The 18,338-nt window shown below is 32.2% G+C and overlaps 2 protein-coding genes across 2 annotated transcripts; both read left to right on the top strand.

Moving 5' to 3' along the window:
* The first annotated feature begins 143 nt into the window (after positions 1–143).
* Positions 144–2,908, top strand: ND-B18 (NADH dehydrogenase (ubiquinone) B18 subunit). Its single transcript, XM_080150536.1, has 5 exons — positions 144–178; positions 588–1,129; positions 1,724–1,786; positions 2,006–2,116; positions 2,669–2,908. The coding sequence occupies exons 2-5, from the start codon at positions 995–997 to the stop codon at positions 2,747–2,749; spliced, it is 390 nt and encodes a 129-aa protein (XP_080006662.1). The 5' UTR covers positions 144–178; positions 588–994; the 3' UTR covers positions 2,750–2,908.
* A 2,701-nt stretch (positions 2,909–5,609) lies between these two features.
* Positions 5,610–18,288, top strand: LOC145311138 (alanine--tRNA ligase, mitochondrial-like). The gene is made up of 17 exons (XM_080150511.1): positions 5,610–5,785; positions 6,218–6,305; positions 8,641–8,712; positions 10,222–10,264; positions 10,824–10,896; positions 11,212–11,325; positions 12,558–12,655; positions 12,862–13,011; positions 13,360–13,440; positions 14,347–14,470; positions 14,818–15,035; positions 15,462–15,541; positions 15,672–15,722; positions 16,580–16,687; positions 16,974–17,099; positions 17,688–17,771; positions 18,140–18,288. Exons 1-17 carry the CDS (start codon positions 5,759–5,761, stop codon positions 18,271–18,273), a joined length of 1,671 nt encoding a protein of 556 aa, XP_080006637.1. The 5' UTR covers positions 5,610–5,758; the 3' UTR covers positions 18,274–18,288.
* Positions 18,289–18,338: the final 50 nt, after the last annotated feature.

Genomic DNA, 18,338 nt, shown 5'->3' with positions numbered 1-18,338 from the left:
ATGGTTGAAAACAACGAGCATTCAGCCCAGACCCTTATAGTTGTCGTTTACTTTTTTTTCTTTACCAAGATAATACCTTTTTTTCATTTCAAGGCTTGTTAGATTTGAAAGTAAAGAATTAATGCTACCGATTAAGGAGAACTACAGAATTTGTAAACAGTTCTGGTTTGGAGTTCAGGCACATTAACTTAATACAATATGTTTTTGGATCTAATGTAGTAATATACTGTAAAATGTTCCTGGTATCGATTATCTCCAAAAATTTGAACTCTAATGGATGGGCCAAACGGCTAGACGTATGTAATATATTTGGACAATATTTTAACCTATAATAGAAGGTCTAGAAGTAATTGGAAAAAGCCTTAACTCAATAATCCTTAGGTATATATATATATCGCAGCGCTAATAAATGCGCGAAAAATACCTACCTACTTATTTTATGCGCGTTTTCTTTAGTCAAGCTTTCCCTGTGAATCATTGTACCTTAGCTATTCCAGATTTTTATACATTTTAAAAAAAAATTTATATCTTAGCTTTTCAATTATTATAGGTATGTAGTTTTTCAATTAAGTATTAAATGACTTTAGAGAGAACGCCAACTCAAGGGAATCGAACCTTCTTTACCTGGCCCCGACGAAAGAGAACAGATATTAAATAAACACAGACAGAATTTACTAAAGAATGCTCGTTCAGCAGCTTAGCTAATTCTGATAAAGATTTGTCTATTTTTGTAAAGTATGAATATCTACTGTTTACTGTATTGATTTTCAATCACTCCAAGAGTGAAAAAAATATTAACATTCCATTTACCTATTTATTTCATTGAAACAAACAAAAGAACAGAAGGAAAACTAGATTTTTTTACTGTACATAGTCGTGAAAATACTTTTACCTTTATAATCCTAATTTTCTTCTGTTTTGTTGTTGTTATTGATAGGTATTTATTCTTAAATTAGTCTTAATTAACAATGCTTTAAACTTTTCAGAGTGAAACATGGGCAACCACTGGACTCGTGCCTGGACTGATGGGCCAGAAGTTACACCAAAAGCCGATTCCAAGCCCACCTTTGACCCCTTGCTTGGATTTGAGAATGGCAGAAAGCCACGTGTGTTGAATGCTACTGCTGAGGTAAGCCATATGTTAAACACAGGGATGTGACAATTGGCTATTTTTAGAACTAACCAAAATATCTACATAATCTTTTTTTTTTGCCAAAATGATAAAAGTTATATTTGATCTAGTACCGAAATCCTAGACAACCAACAGAATGAATTTTAGATCCATTGTTCCAATTCTATATAACTGATTAAATATAATACAAGCAAATTAAGTATAAATCAGATAAGATATATTTAGTCAATTCAAAGTATTAGGAAAAAAATCGAACTGAAACTTTCATCTGTTATACAGCAATGATCATTTTACATAATGATCAAATATGATTAAATTTAGCTTCATACTAGAGACGTAAAACATATACCTACTATTGCTAATTAAGGCCTTGACAATAATAGTAAGTAGGAGAAATGCCATGTCTCTTCAATAGACACAGCACATTTACATGCATAGTCAGGACTTTAAAAAGAAGTCTTGCAATCAAAGGGCTTTTTGTCTGTTTGGTGTGTTGCGGACAGAATAGTTTACCTTGCTCCTTGTTGTGGAGATAGATGATGATAATACAATTACACATGTTAACCTATACTTAAATGTATGTCTATTAAGGAGATGGAGGCTGTCCAGGTGCCACAACAAAATCGTGGATACTGTGGAAGAGAATTTATTGATGTAAGTGTATATTTGATATTTTGTTATAAACGTTGACTAGTGTTTTCAACGGATGAGATACATAGGAAGTGAAATTATGTTATCAGATGAATAATAACACAACCCTCATTTCTCAACGGAGCTAACCCATTATTTTCATAAATTATAAGTAATAAATAACTACCATAAATAGTAGGTATTAATATCCTGCTTCCTATTATAATGAATTAAATATTTTAGTATAACGTGTGTGCTTATTACTGGCCCTACCCTCTGACACCCTGGAAATGTTCTCATGAACATCACGCTGCTCTCCACTGCCTGGGAGAAGATTATAAAATCAGAATGATGGTAAAATTTATTTTTCGATCAGATATAAAAAGCCTTTTGTTTTAAAACAGGGATGATAATCTTTTCACGTAATTAATTTCAATATGTATAGCGGACTAATTCAGATTTCGGATTTGGATTATTTAAATAAATCTGAAAGCTTTTATAATATGAAAAAGGGATGCAAGATAATGTAGTTCTTAATGCTAGGCGTAACAATGGAAGGGAAGGGGGATAGGTGGATATTTAGTAAATGTAAGTTTGTAAGTTCTTGAGAACGTTTAAAGGTCTAAGAATGGTTTTAGGCTATATCAGGGTAGGGGGAGGGGGTATAGATTTATAAGATCTCGTAAACGGCTAAATTATGACCTTGAAAAGGTTTTAATAAGTTTTATTTTTGTATGTCCTTTAAAACATCGCAAACGGCTAAAAGTTTATTAATGTTGTAAGACTTAAATAGGAGGGGGTTGAATTTTTGTTTCAAATATTATAGTTTTGCTGCAACACAAAAATGTTGGTTAATAATTTACCTAATTTCCATGCTTGTAATTAAATTAAATCTTATTTCTTAAGGAGTGGGAAAGAGAAAGAAGATTAAGAATTAGACAAAAGAAAATCGACGCCTCAAAAGCTGCAGAAGAAATTGATGAATAGAAACAAAAACCTATTTTAGTTATTTTTTCTTGATATATAAATAAACAATACAAGTAGTCAGTCAAATATAGAATTTAAACTGTTGATGAAAAAAATACGTGGATTAATGGAGCCAACTATTAGTCTAGACCTTAAAAATGTATCTGTAATCCTTTCAGATGTAAAAATGTTGAAATTAATGCTAAATCAGCAAAAGATGGTTGGGGAGTCTCGATTGATTTTTAATTCATTTAGGAATATAATATGTCTTGCAAGAGAAGGTATACTTACCAGGTGGTCCCTTATAATATCTTTTATTATGAATCTTGTTTTTAGCCAATTACGAGAGCTCTTATCTTGTTCGCTTCTCATAGATATTCTAATATAGTTTTTAGTAGCGAAGCTACTCTATAATTCACTATGTTCGTCCGTCAGTCAGTCCGTCCGTAACGCTATGGGGGAAACGTGATTTTCTCGGCTCCTATTCAAGATAGACAGCTGAAATTTTTAGTGAAGATTCATATGACATATGCCCATCTAATCTATACATTGTTTTGTCCGTCTGTCTGTTAATTGGGGTGCTAGATCGATTCCTAGATTTTTACGTTTTTGTAATTTTCTCGATTCCTGTTCAAGATAAATGGCTGGAATTTTCAGGGATTGAATAAATTTAGATTTTACATATTTCGATTAAGTTTTATTTAGATGCCTTTATTGGTTGGGGTGCTAGATCGATTCCTAGATTTTTAAGTTTTCATGATTTTTTCGATCCCTAGGGTAAAGCGGGGCGAACTCGGTGTATTTTTCGGTTTTTTGAACCTGCAAATCGTAAAAATTATTTTTTTTAAATGGGACCACGACCAGTAGGAAGATCTCGGAAAAGTCGATCAGGTCCTAAAAGGACGTAAACCTAGGACTTTGGGAAGTTTGTCAAAATTGATCTCTAAAACGGCACCGACTTCGCCCCGCCTTGAGGCGAAGTCGGTAGGGCATTTTCAAGCTTCGAAAAATCGATGACGTATTGATTTTATTACAGCATGCCCGAAAGGTGAAAGTTGCTAAATGTAATAAAGAGTATGCACAAAAAAATTTAATAAGATAGGTCAATTTTTTCTACCAAAAAAAATAATTTTTCCGAAGTACGCGAAATTTGACTTTTTTTTCGAAAATTTTTTTGATAAAAAACATAAAAATACTACTAGAAAAAATAACTTTTTATGACTTTAAAGGCCTGATCCTTAAAATTCAGGCAATTTTGAATAGATTTGGCCAAAAAAAAATTAGTTCTATTAGCAAAATTTCCTAAAAAAATCAAGTTGAAAAAAAGAGAAAAGTTTGGCAAAATCTGTGGTCGATTTTCCAGCTTCAAAAAACCTATGACATATTGATTTAATTACAGCATGCCCTAAAGGTTAAAGTTGCTAAATGTAATAAAGAGCATTCACAAAAAAAATTATGAAGATCGGACAATTTTTTCTACAAAAAAAAAATAAATTTTTTCTAAGTACGAGAAATTTGACTTTTTTTCTCGAAAATTTCATTTTTTTATATAAAATTGAAAAAGTTAGTATAAAAAGTGAAAAAACCGAATTCGCCCCGCTTCACTTTTAGTCGATTTAAGAAAAAACTATACAAGCTTTTTTAAAGTTTTAAACGGAAATGGATAGCCTATTAGATTCTTAATAAGTCCCCTGAAGACGTCTAAGCTCTAGCTCTTACCAGTTTTTGTCCAACTTACCGTTTTTCTGACCGAAGCAAAAAAATCGAGAAAAAAAAATTTTTGTCGTCCGACTTTAAGACCCAATAAGTACCCTAAAAATTCATCTCACAAAAATTTCATTTGATACTTTTTTGTAGGCAATTTAATAAGGAACAAATTTAATTTTATGTTTTTTTCAGTCAGTCGATTAGAACATGGAGAAAAATGTCATTTAATGAAGGTGGTCAAAAAAATACCGACTTCACCTCAAAACCGAGATCGCCCCGCTTTACCCTATACAAGATAGACAGTTGAAATTTTCAGGGATTGAACAAGTTTACTTTATACATAATTCCACCTATTTTTATTAAGATACCTTTATTGGTTAGGGTGCTAGATCGATTCCTAGTTTTTCAAGTTTTTGTGATTTTCTCAACTCCTGTTCAAGATAAACTTACTTTTTTTTTGGGATGCTAAATCGAATTTTAGATTTTAACGTTTTTTCTTATTAGCTTAATGCTTCAAAAAAACATTAGGTATACAATATACATTTTAAAAGGTTTCGTGATTTTTGTTATTGAAGTTTTTTATTACATACTCTATAGATCATTTCCAGTTTTATGGATGTTGTCATCCTTGTTTACTTAATATATACTTGGAATTTGGTTTTATATCTTTTGATAACTCTTGATTATATTACACAACAACAACCCTTTAAAATCTTTTATACCTGGCATTAGCATAAATGATAGTGTACTTGCAGTTGGGTAGGTGACGGGTTCTTTTCTAATCCACACACACTGCGTCATACTAGAAACGCCAAAAATCGCACCAACTGCTGCTATGTCAGGCATGTGACACTTATAGTGCGAGTAAAGGATGTGCATTTGGCCCAACTCATCGCAATGCTTATTTAGGACTTCCAAACAAAGGTCGTGCAATCAAAGGGTTGGTTGTCTGTTGGATGTTACTTAACCTTAAATCCTGAAGTGGGCCTTAGAGTTGTACCGCATCCCATTACACGGCTCTGGCTTTTAAAGAGGATCACTTATTTCGAAGGACAATATCTCTCTAACTAGATAATTAACTAGTTAGTGTATCACCCTGTGTGAAAATTCTATCTTTAGTAGGTGTTGAATATTGGGGAGAAGAAAAAGTTTTAAATTATTTTTTCTTTACTTTACCAAGACATATCCAACAGGTTTAGGCACTCCAGTTCTGAAGTGAGATCCCAGTTTCTTGAGTTTTTCCAGGACAATGGTCACAAGTACATAGCATCCAGTCCTGTCCTCCCTGGTAATGATCCATCCCTTTTGTTTGTTAACGCTGGAATGGTTCAATTTAAGCCAGTTTTACAGGTTTGTATAAAAAACACATGGTGTCTTTGCTTAGAAAATAAAGATACCTATCTTTAATTGTGTTTGGAATGGGGATATATGGCAATGGATTAAAATACTTATAACCTTACCTTCAACTAAAAATTTTAAATTAAATTTTTAAGCCTAATTGTCTTTTTTAGCCCTTAAAGGTTTACATCTCTGGGTAAATACTGTGCACGCCAGTGAATCTAATTAAATTAAAAAAAAGATATAAAAGTTAATAGCATATTGATATTGATAGTAGTATAATAATCAATATATCATTAAATCAAATACAATTAAACTAGTATGTTATACCATAACTATATCATATGCTATTAAGACAGACAGGCATGGTAATCCTATTCCATACAGAACATGATTTGCGTGTTAAAATATATTTTTAGGTTGGTAATTAAATCTATATTTTAGAACCTCGAGGACCCCCCAGCACCTAAAGTAGTAAATTCTCAACGATGTATTAGAGTTGGGGGAAAACATAATGATCTCAGTCAAGTAGGTTAGAACTTTTGCTATCGTTGTAGTATTGAATATAATGTTTACTCCTCATAATTCATATATTGGGATGGTTTACAACTATGAACGAACATATACAGTATTTGATATATATAAACTAGGTAAACAACATAAATATCAGAAGCATGTTTTTATTAGGAATCTTACCTACTCAGTTTTACTTAAATTACGTTTATAAAACACTTCATAGTATCAAGCGACAGTAGTTCATGTTATCTTAATTATAGTTAAAAGAAAGCCATCTAGGACTCTGATAATTGTTAATTTCTTACTTTTCTGCTTGTAAAAAATGAGCTGTAAAAGGGGGACGTAACTGAAGCTTTTTTGATGCTGGGGGGGGGGTTTTCTCCGGAACCACTTGATGAACCGTGCAAATTTTTTGGACTTAAGCTTTTAGGGGTATGAACATCTTATGGTTTCAAAGTCAACCCCCTACCCCCACCCCCTAGCCCCCCGGGGCTCAAAACCCCCCTAAAAATGAACCTAATCTTAATTTTCTCAGAAACCATTTGACCAATAGGGATGATTTCTAGGGATGATTTCTTTTATGGTCATAAACAACTTCTAGATTAGAAGTCACCCCCCTGCCGCCAACCTCTAGCCCTCCGGGGCTCCAAAAAACCCTAAAAATGAACCTAACTTTAATTTTCTCAGAAACCATTTGACCAATAGGGATGATTTCTTAAACTTAAGCTTTTATGGTTATAAACTAAATTTTGATTTAGAAGTCACCCCCCTGCCGCCAACCCCTAGCCCTCCGGAGCTCAAAAAAACCCTAAAAATGAACTTAACTTTAATTTTCTCACCCCAGGCCCTCCAGGACTCAAAAAAAAATGAACCTAACCTTAATTTTCTCAGAAACCATTTGATCAATAGATTCTTAAACTTAAGCTTTTATGCTTATAAATTAACTTTTAGTTTAGAAGTCTTCCCACTCCTGCCGCCAACTCCTAGCCCTCCTGGGCTTAAAAAACCCTAAAAATGAACCTAACTGTAATTTTCTCAGAAACCATTTGATCAATAGAGATGTTTTTTTATGTGTATAAACTACTTTTTTGTTTGGCAGATATATGGTTGTAAACTAAATTTTATTTTAGAAGTCACCCACGCCATAGCCCCCCGGCCCTGGGCTCCTAAAAAATATACTTTAGCTTAAATTTCCAGTAATTTTTTTTAAACATGCTTTCAGAGAAATAACCTAATCTCAGTTTTCTCAGGAACCGCATTATTAAATCATCCCTATTGGCAGGGTTCCGGAGCCGGAGCCGGGAGCAGCAACATTTTTGGTGGAGCCGGATCTGGAGCCGTATTTTTCGTTAAAAACGGCTCCGGCTCCGGACTAGCTAAAAATGATTTTTTAAAGTAATATTATAATTTGGCAACGGTCTATTTCCATATAATAAACTGAAAAACTATTGTTACTTAACAAATAGACACACATCCTTCTACTTTTATATAGCTTTAATCAAATAAAAGGAAAATATTTTATATTATTTATTTTATTTTATCAAATTCAATAATGAAAAAAATTGATATATTAATTTTAAGGTAGGAGCCGGAGCTGGATCCGGAGCTGTATTTCCAAATACGGCTCCGCGGAGCCGGAGCCGCATCAAAATCATACGGCTCCAACACCCTGCCTATTGGTCAAATGGTTTCTGAGAAAATTAAAGTTAGGTTCATTTTTTTATGTTTTTTGGAGCCCCGGAGGGCTAGGGGTTGGCGGCAGGGGGGTGACTTCTAATCTAGAAGTTAGTTTATAACCATAAAAGCTTAAGTTTAAGAAATCATCCCTATTGGTCAAATGGTTTCTGAGAAAATTAAAGTTAGGTTCATTTTTAGGGTTTTTTGGAGCCCCGGAGGGCTAGGGGTTGGCGGCAGGGGGGTGACTTCTAATCTAGCAGTTAGTTTATAACCATAAAAGTTTAAGTTTAAGAAATCATCCCTATTGGTCAAATGATTTCTGAGAAAATTAAGGTTAGGTTCATTTTTAGGGGGGTTTTGAGCCCCGGGGGGCTAGGTGGTGGGGGTAGGGGGTTGACTTTGAAACCATAAGATGTTCATACCCCTAAAAGCTTAAGTCCAAAAAATTTGCACGGTTCATCAAGTGGTTCCGGAGAAAACCCCCCCCCCCCCCCCCAGCATCAAAAAAGCTTCAGTTACGTCCCCCTTTATAATAAAAATAGTTTAGTTTTCAAAGGAAACTTTTGATCACAGGAAAATTTGGAGGTAAATATTTTATTACGGCTTGCGTAGGATATTTAGATTTGCATGATACAAAGGACTGAACGAATATTTGTTATTTCACAATATTTCAGGCTACGATGGATCTCATTTAACAATGTTCGAGATGCTTGGCTCTTGGTCCTTCAACGACTATTGGAAGGAAGGAATAAAATAAGCTTAGAAAAAAATATACCTATATATATAATAAACACTAAAAAAAACGAGGGAAATAAAAATTTAATTTGGGAAATACTTCGATATTAGGTACTTTTTTGTTGTTGTATGTATATTAGTTGCCTTCAATTGTGGTTCTAAGGTCGGAGGTTTTTATTTTTACCTTAAAGGGCGAATATAGGTTGGATATGATATGAGCTTATATCAAAGGTGCAAGTATATACATTATGAATAACTCAAGCAAATAAAGATATTCCATTGGATAAGGCCGTTATAGCTAAAAACCTAGCCATTTGGGCTAATTTGTGACGTCAGAGGAGTGGTTCCCTAACGTATTCAAATACCCATATTCACAACAGGATGCGTGTAGAGTTTGCCTAAATACTGTTGTTATTTTGCAGTACAAATAAATGAGAAAAAGGTTTCGGGAATTAATCAGGGGTAAATATACCCTCCTTCTACCTTCATACAAAATATATAAAGTAGAATATTTAAAAGTTAAAAAAACATCAAATAATGTACCTAAAAAGTAAAAAAAAAATAATCAATAAAATTTTCTTGGAGGAAGAATGATTTCAAATCCCTGTTTTTTTGTGGCCGTGTGTGTGTGTGTTGAAAATGCGTAATTAAGGGTGTTTATATCATCTAGATTTAATCAATTATCTTTGTACAGAAAATAAACTTTAAGACGTATTATTTACCCTAGTCAATATTCCTGACTCACTTCTACGCAAATTATTTTTACGCTTTTTAAAAATGAAATTAAATAGTATTTAATCTAAAATAATAAACATTTAAATTATCATTTAAGATGTGTGCCAATGTAATAGTCAATCAAACTTAAGCAAAATAGTCAAAAAAAAGTCTTGTAAAGGGCTAAAATAATCGATTTTGTCGGCAATCTCATTTATTATATGTTCAATTGAAACAGAAAATTGCAAAATCTACTTAAGGATTTTTTTGAATTATTAAATTTGGCATAGATATTCTAAAAGTATGTAATGGCACCTTTGATATAAGCTCATATTATATCGAACCTATATTCGCCCTTTAAAAACATGTAGGACCTTCATAAATGATAATCAGATTATGCATGGTGCATACTTAGGTACAGATTATACTACTTCAATTAATTATAACCATACTTATCATTTCAAACTTTAACTCAAAAAGAATAATAAAACCAATTTCTCTACAATAATGTTTCATCAATCACTAGCGGCTTCGCCCCTAGCCTCTAGGGGCTTTGTGTCCCACCCCCCAAGAAAATAGTTATAAACTTTCCCGGGAACTATGAGAAGCTACCCTGTATAGGAGAACCCGATCGGTTCAGCGGTTAGCGAGATCCTTCGCTACAAACAGACAGACAAACAAACAGACATCGTTCTACTTTGTATTATAGATGTACTCAATAAAGAGAGCAGTAGATTTTCCGTAAACGTATGATTTGTAAGACTTAAAAAATATTTGCTTATTTCTCTGTCATTGCCTGAAGGAAGAAGCGTGTACGATGGCGTGGAAGTTATTAACTCAACATTACAGGAATTCATTTCATTGTGCCTTTTATTTAATGTTCAAACATCTTTACAGGGGCTAAGCGTTTGTCTATAATAAAAATAAGTTAAGGTCCTCAATTTAAAAGAAAAAGTATCTTGGAAATGGATGTTTTGATTAAAAGTTTTTTGTTTCAATGGAAGCTTTACAAAATTTTGATATCGCCCCATCTGAAATTAAACTCCTAGAGGCTAAGGAAAACCCGCTAGTTTTAAAGAATAAAACTACCAAGTACTGTGATATTTGTCTATCTAAGCTTTTTATAAACAATTAATTCTTATTATATGCGGTAACTTTTAGAATGTGCAAAAATACTTGTAGACTTAAAAGTAAGATGAAACGAATTTTTATAATAATTAAATGACAAGTCATATTGAATTTTGCTAAATCATAGTTTCCCGCAACATGTTTAGTCTTTAGTTGTGCTTGGTAAGCATAAAGAAAACAGTGAAAAAAGTGAAATTAGCTCTGAAATAAAGTAGGGAAGGGATAACTGCGCAAGTATTCAGCAAAATAAGAAAACGAAATGAAGTTATGAAAATTTTAGACTGGATCCAAACAGATTGTATGTAACTTACTTCGGGGGATGTCAGAAATCCGGACTCCCGCCTGATTTAGAGGTAAGAATAAAAGCGCAAACTCTAACACGTCCACTTGTTGTCTTTGTTACAGGATCAATTTGCTTATTTAGACTGTTGATGCAATATGTTATTGAGTCTTTAATAAAATGGCACCTACAGTTTTGTATTACTTCGATCGTGCATTAGTGTATTACATTTTTGTGAATTATTGTTCTAATGAAAACTTTTTTTTAGAGCAAGTGAATGATGAATAAATATTGAAAATATATAACATTAAAAATAATAAGTACCTAGGTACTAAACTTAAAACATTCAACACTAAAAAATGCTAACCTAGTAAGATTTTATTTCAAGGTGAGAGAAGTCTGGTTAAAACTTGGTGTCCATCCCTCACACATTCTTCCATTTGGAATGAAAGACAACTTCTGGGAAATGGGCACTTCTGGTCCTTGTGGCCCTTGTACAGAGGTTTCATATTTTTTCATTTTGCAGCCTCTTTTTAATATGTGTCTGTCTGTCTCTGTATTTATTATGTAATAAACCTTATTAGCAGCGAAGCTACTCTTTAGCAGTCTTGTCTTTCTGTTTGATGTAACTACCCTTATTGGCAACGAAGTTACTCTTTAACTGTTTGTGTCTTTCTGTCCTTGTGGTTGTGAAGGCCGATCTTCCCCATTCCTTTACTATTCTTCATTTCCCTTTAACTTCGCCACTATGTTTTTTTTGTAATACCCTTTGACACTAACACTGTAACTATTACTGCGCATATTACACTCATCTTACAATATACTTATAACATATTTATGTATGTCAGTGTCTTAGCCATCCCAGTTAGCTTTCATTAACAAGAGACCTCAATCAGTTTAGTAGTTATTATGATTTTAAGCTTATACAAAAAAAAACCTCGTTAGTAGACCCATTAACAGTGAAGCTTTGTATTAGTCTTTAGACATGTTTGTAGGTTTTATTCAAGGGATAGTTAAACCATTTAAAAGAAAAAAGAACGATATCACTGTGGGCTAGAATTGAATCAAGACAAAAGTAAGTGCCGAGCCCTGAGACCTATGTATGGTGAAAATAGACATAAAACCATGATGATTCCAGGTAAAACCAAAATATTTCAGCGGGGGCTTTTTGAGAAAATTAGATTTGAAAATTTCAAGTTCAATTTTCACCCCCTAGGAGTTGCCGCACAATCAAGACAAGAAAAGCAAATATTATTTATTTTAAATTTTGAACACCTTTGCTTTTATAAAGTTCTTCGTAAAACCACTCCTGAAGGGAGTTAATAAATGGCCATTTTTATCACTTGCTTTGCAAAGGTCACGAAAATTCAGCCTAAAATAAATCATATATAGAGAGGTTTTAAGAAGGACTTCATAAAAGCAAAGTTGTTAAAAATTTAAAATAAATAATATTTGCTTTTCTTGTCATGATTATGCGGCAACTCCTAGGGGGTGAAAATTGAACTTGAAATTTTCAAATCTAATTTTCTTAAAAAGCCCCCGCTGAAATATTTTGGTTTTACCTAGAATCATCATGGTTTTATGTCTATTTTCACCATGCATAGGTCTCAGGGCTCGGCACTTACTTTTGTCTTGATTCAATTATAGCCCACAGTGATATGCCTTAAAACCAAATATAATCATTCTGTTAAAAAAAGAAAGATAAGGTACCTAGTTAAATTTTTTTTTTTTTAGATACATTACGATTATACAAACCGAGGGCCTGATTTAGTAAACGCGGGAACAAGTGAAAATATTGAAATTTGGAATCTTGTTTTTGTTCAATATAACAGGTAAATTACCTAATATTTTATTCAAAAACTAAATAGAAAATTGTTTTTTAAAGACATTCCATAAGTAGCACAGCAATGATAATATGACAGGGTGAAAAATAGTAAAAACTTTTCATAAACTAAACAGCACTACCTAGGTACAGTTTGATAAAATAATTTTTAAATACAAATTTTACTATTCTTAAAAGAATTATATTTGATATCAGGTTGGTTTCTGGTGAGCTGCAGCCACTAAACGGCCGCCACATTGACACAGGCATGGGACTCGAGCGGCTCATAGCAGTCTTAAATAACTCTAACTCAAGTTTTGATTCGGATCTTTTTCAACCTATATTTGAGGCGATTTCTAAACAATGGTAAGAATTTATATTTTATTTAAATTATCATTTTGTTATTGTTGTAATATTATATTACATTCGAAGTAACTTCTAAAATACTTTATCTGCTTCATTTTTAAAATTGTGTTCGCACTTATTAATATTAACAGATTAACAATGTCCATAATTAGCGCAGCAAACATAAGCTAACAGTAAAAACTTTAACCTGTCAGGAATAAATACAGTTATGTAGAAAATTTAGTCTTAGCTTCTTTAAAGTCAATCAATTATCCCAAAGTACCTCAAACGTAATAGACCTAGGCTGTAAAGTTACAGTAGTGACATTACTTAATACTTAAAATCATTGGAAAAATATTTTTTTTTCAGCAATAAACCAGCTTATAGTGGAAAGTTTGATGAAAATAGTGAATTAGACACAGCCTATAGGATACTGGCGGACCATATAAGGTATTTTTGTTGGTTATATTTAATAATGATAGATAAATAGATTGTCAATAGATGTCTGAATGTAAACAACGCATAATCGTGGACATCCTTTTTTTGTATTGACTAACCGAAAGTCAGAAACAGATAGAGATAGAAACAGAAAGAAAGAAAATAGATAAATCATATGATTCAGTTCAGTTGACAAAAATATAACACTTAATAGTCCGATAGATAAAAAGACATAGAAACCTATATATACCTATATATTATTTTGGTAAAGGTACAAAGTTAAAAATAGCCAGACAAGAATGCCGAAAAAACCAGGGAGGGAGGGTACTCTGAAAACTAAATTATATTGGTACTGATAACAGAAAAAAAATTATGTCTATTGTTCTATGCAAATGTATTACGTATTATAATTAGGGTTGGCAATCCGAATCCGGAATCCGTCCAATTTTTAGGCAATTTTTGAATCCAGAATCCGTATCTGCAATCCGTTACTTTAATAGCGGATTCGGATTGTTAATTGTAAGGCTAAAAATTAGCGTCTTGAGTTTTTTGGTCCAAATATATATTTTAATTTTTAACAAAGTTAGGTTAGGTTGAGTAAGGGTTAGAAAAGGGCCGCTGTAAGGTCTAAAAATAGGAGAAAAGCTAATGTGAAAATATGAGAAAAAAAACGCAGCTTTAGATTCTTCCTAGTACCCGATAAAATTTAATCACTTAATTTATTTTTTAAAAAGGCCCTTTAAAATATGGCTAGAATCCGCTATCCGGAATCCGTCAAAAAAAAGAAAAAGAATCTGCAATCCACGGATTAATCCGTTTAATTTTTGGGCGGATTTTTGTAAAAATCCGAATCCGGTCCAAAAATTGGACGGATTGCCAACCCTAATTATAATGGATGAAAAACTAATCTTGTTTTAGAATGATAACAGTGTGTTTAGCGGACCAAGTATTTCCAGATCAGAACCATAAACTAAAATTTGTCCTCAGAAAAGCATTTGCCATTGCTAACAATAAATTTAATGCCCCGTCTGGGTTTTTAAAGGTTTGTTATTTTTACGTGTTATAATTTCCCCTATTTTCTTTAAAATTATTTTTTTTTAAACTAACATCATTCTCAGAGACCAGAAAACATACAAAAATAATAATCAAAATCTAATGATTCACTGTTTGGGGCGGGATTATCCAACAATTTCAAGTGATCCTCTAAAGGTCATTCTCTTGTATTGGGATGCGATACTCTATGAATATAACAGAACCTAACCTGACCTAAATCAATAAACAAACAAACGAAAAACCCCATCCCCTTATTTTCAATTTAGTTTAAAAACAAGGGTAATTGTTCATGTGCTTGATAGGGCAGTTTAAAAAAATACATTTTTATTTTTTTAGGAGTTAAGCAACTATGTAATTGACTCATTAGGACCAACATTTCCTGTTCTTCTAAACAAAGAAAATAATATCAAACTTATATTAGACTTTGAAGAAGATAATTATAATAAATTTATGGATAAAAGTGAGAAAAGTTATCACCATTTAAAAACTGAATTTCCCACAGAATCAGAACAAATAGATTTAAATGAAGCAACACAATTTCTAGAATCTCTAAGGTGAGATAGTTATCAACAGATTTATATTATTTAAGTGTCTCTCTGTCCGTCTGTTCCTGTTGTCATCGAATACTTTGTTGCAATTAAAGCAAAATTCCTTTCATTGTAAAGCGTGAAAACATTTATGTAATATATCTATAAATATAAAATATATATTTAACTCTCTAATTATGATGGAAATTAAGATAGGAGTCTTTACAGTTTGACACAATTACTTGACATTAATTGTCTGCAACGCTTACCTTATGTTTTTATTTAATAGTAAACCTTTTTTCTTTTTTTTTGTATTACTTTTTTTTCTCCTGAAATTTTTAAGTAAACTGGGATGGATAAATGCAGTTATTTCAATATTTGATCATTTGTATTAGGTTCTTTTAAATGCATAATAAATTTTCGCTGCTAATGTACGTGATTGTCTTTGTTTAGATTGTTGGATAAACAGCAGCTCGGCAAGTCTCTTGACAGTGCATTGGCATATAAACTTTATGAATCACATGGAATGCAGGGATAGGGGATATTCAATAGAAAATTAAATTTCTTTGTGCAGATTCTTAATCGTGAATGAAGATCTTTTGTCTGCTTGATTAATATTTTTTGTTTTTAAAAGAGAAACCCCTATTCCTGGCTGCATTTAGGAGCAAGATATTGTGAAACTTTGCACCATAAGAAATATACAATTTGATCTCGGTAAATAATCAGGGATGGGAACTTAGAAGACTGAAAAATCCGTTCATAATTTTTATGTTCAGTAAACATGTCTTTTTCCAAAAATAATGGAGGAGCATTATTTCATCTTCTAAAGTCCCGTCTCTTTATATTAATGTAAATATTAAATACCTAACAAAGCGTTTGATTCTATAACTAAGTTTGTCCTTTAATGCTTGTAATGTCATGAATAGATGACTTTTAATGATATACCAATGAATTAAAATTATAATTGAAAAATAAACAAATCCTTTGGTACAAGTAATATATAGATTTACTATGCATTAGGTTTATTTAAATCTCAATTCAAAAAAGGTGTAATTGAATAATTAAGTGGATATTTTTATCCTAAATTGTCTTATCAATGTTCCAAACTTTTATTTGTTTGACCAACTTTTGTTTTGTAATTGCACTGGTTTCCTTTGTTTTTATCTTCATATAGTGATTATTGACCGCTATATTGATACACTTTACACATAAGAGTAAAACACTAGAGGGAGAAAGGGTTAAATAACTTATTTCCCTATCGCAATGACCTTGTGCCGACTCTCAATTGGGTTCTTTGAAAATCAACTAATGGTAACTGGAATATTAACACAGCCAAGTAGCAGAAAACAATTTGCTAGCAGACGAAAAAAGTCATTGAAAAAGGGGGGGGGGGAGGTAGTTATCTGTATATACTATAGATCTGTTCTTTACACAATACACTTTTAATACCTACTAGATTTTTTTACTAGGCAATACTGCAGATCAAGAATTTCTATTTATTCGTCAATTTGAAATTTTAAAAAAAAATCTTCAGGTGTTGTAAATGAATTCATTTAGTTCCTTAATTTTAGATGAATTTAACGAGTACTTTGCCAAAAAGAAAGAGTTATCCAAATTAAGTTCAGCACAAGCCCAGGGATTGAGGTTGGTTCTGGACAAGTCTGTTGTGAAACTTCCAGGTATAAATAACATTTTTTATTATTTATAACCGCTGGACCGATATGGGTCTCCTACACGCTCCGAAGAGAAATCGCACACCTCAAAAAAGATATAAAAATTTTAGGCCATATGCATTACTTTCTTCTTAAAGTAACAACCTAATTTTTGGGCTATTTAGAAGAATTAAAGCGTTTCAACTCTATTTTACGTAATATGAAAGAAATTAAATAATCAAATATTGCAATTTCAATTTAAAACAAAAATAACTCAACCTAAGTTCTATTATTTTAAATCGCCGACATTAAGGGACGGATGATTCATCAAAGTACTCTTACACAAGAATTGGTCCAGAAGAATATGAATTTCCTCACGTTGAAGGAAATATTTTACAAATTGTATCTGGGCCAAATCTAGTGGACAGTCTGAAAGAAGGTAAATTTGTTTAAGTTTCGGAACTACTCTTCATGTCACTCGTTTGTCTATTAATTTAAATGGTTATTTTAACTGTTCTTACCTTCATATCACACACACACACAAGTACAAAAAGTATTATTCAAAAGCTGTGTTATTTGATTTTAACTATTTAATAGGTAATCTTTGTTTTTGTCGTTACTTAGTGTGTTGTAGACTGTGCCACCAGCCGTTTGGCCCTAAACATCCTTTTAAGTTCCTAAAAAAAACCTCATAATTGCTTAAATGATATGATTTGAAATATTTGCTGCATGAACTAATATGGAAAAAATCACTCATCTTGCATAATGCAATCAGGAAGATGAATTTGTTCGCTATGATACCCCCAGTCCATTAGAAAGTCACATAGACACATAACAGCTGACTTATCATGTACGTCCTGACATTTATATTCAATATTTTGCTTTGTAAGTTTCTATTTTGTATATATTATATAATTTTATGTGTTTGTTTTGTTGAGTCTTGATGATGGATCATGTTAGTGCCTAAAATATATGACATTATTAATGATTAGCGCTACTATAGGACTTTATCATGTTTGTTATCTAGGAGAGGAAGGAATAATATTTCTGGACAGAACCTGCTTCTACAGCGAAGCTGGCGGTCAAATAGGCGACACTGGAGTTATCAGGAATGGTCACACACCATTTATAACTATTTATAACCTGGACAATACGTAGCAAAAAAAATCTTTACATTTATTATTACCAAAGAACACTAAGGTGTTCAAAATTAATTCACTGTAATGAATGATACTCTCCATTGAGTGAGGAGCTTGGAATAAGGGTTGTACTGATATTATGTACTTGACTATTGGGTATCCAAACAACCCAATAATCTCCCTTGGTAAATTATTAGAGGGAAGCTGCGTGATTTTATTGCGACTTAGAAATTCGAGTCAACATATGGAGACTTAAATCTCCGAGAATCCTGAAAAAATTAACATTCTAGCATATTTTTTTTTTTAATGTAAACTTTAGATTGTGACTACTTGAATAGGACCAATAATGGCATTTTCGAAGTGTCCAACACTCAATTACTGTCTGGAAACTTAGTTGCTCATATGGGTCATCTTATTTCAGGAATTAAATATAACTTGAATATACTTAATGTGAATGTTTCTTTGAATGCCTAGGTATGTATTAATATTGCAAACATAATACTTTTCCACTGTTTGAATTGTCCAAATATTGCAACCAT

The sequence above is a fragment of the Acartia tonsa genome, chromosome 2, assembly GCF_053477335.1.
Source record: "Acartia tonsa isolate MP-2025a chromosome 2, ASM5347733v1, whole genome shotgun sequence".
Lineage (NCBI taxonomy): Eukaryota > Metazoa > Arthropoda > Copepoda > Calanoida > Acartiidae > Acartia > Acartia tonsa.
This window is presented reverse-complemented; position numbering and strand designations above follow the sequence as displayed.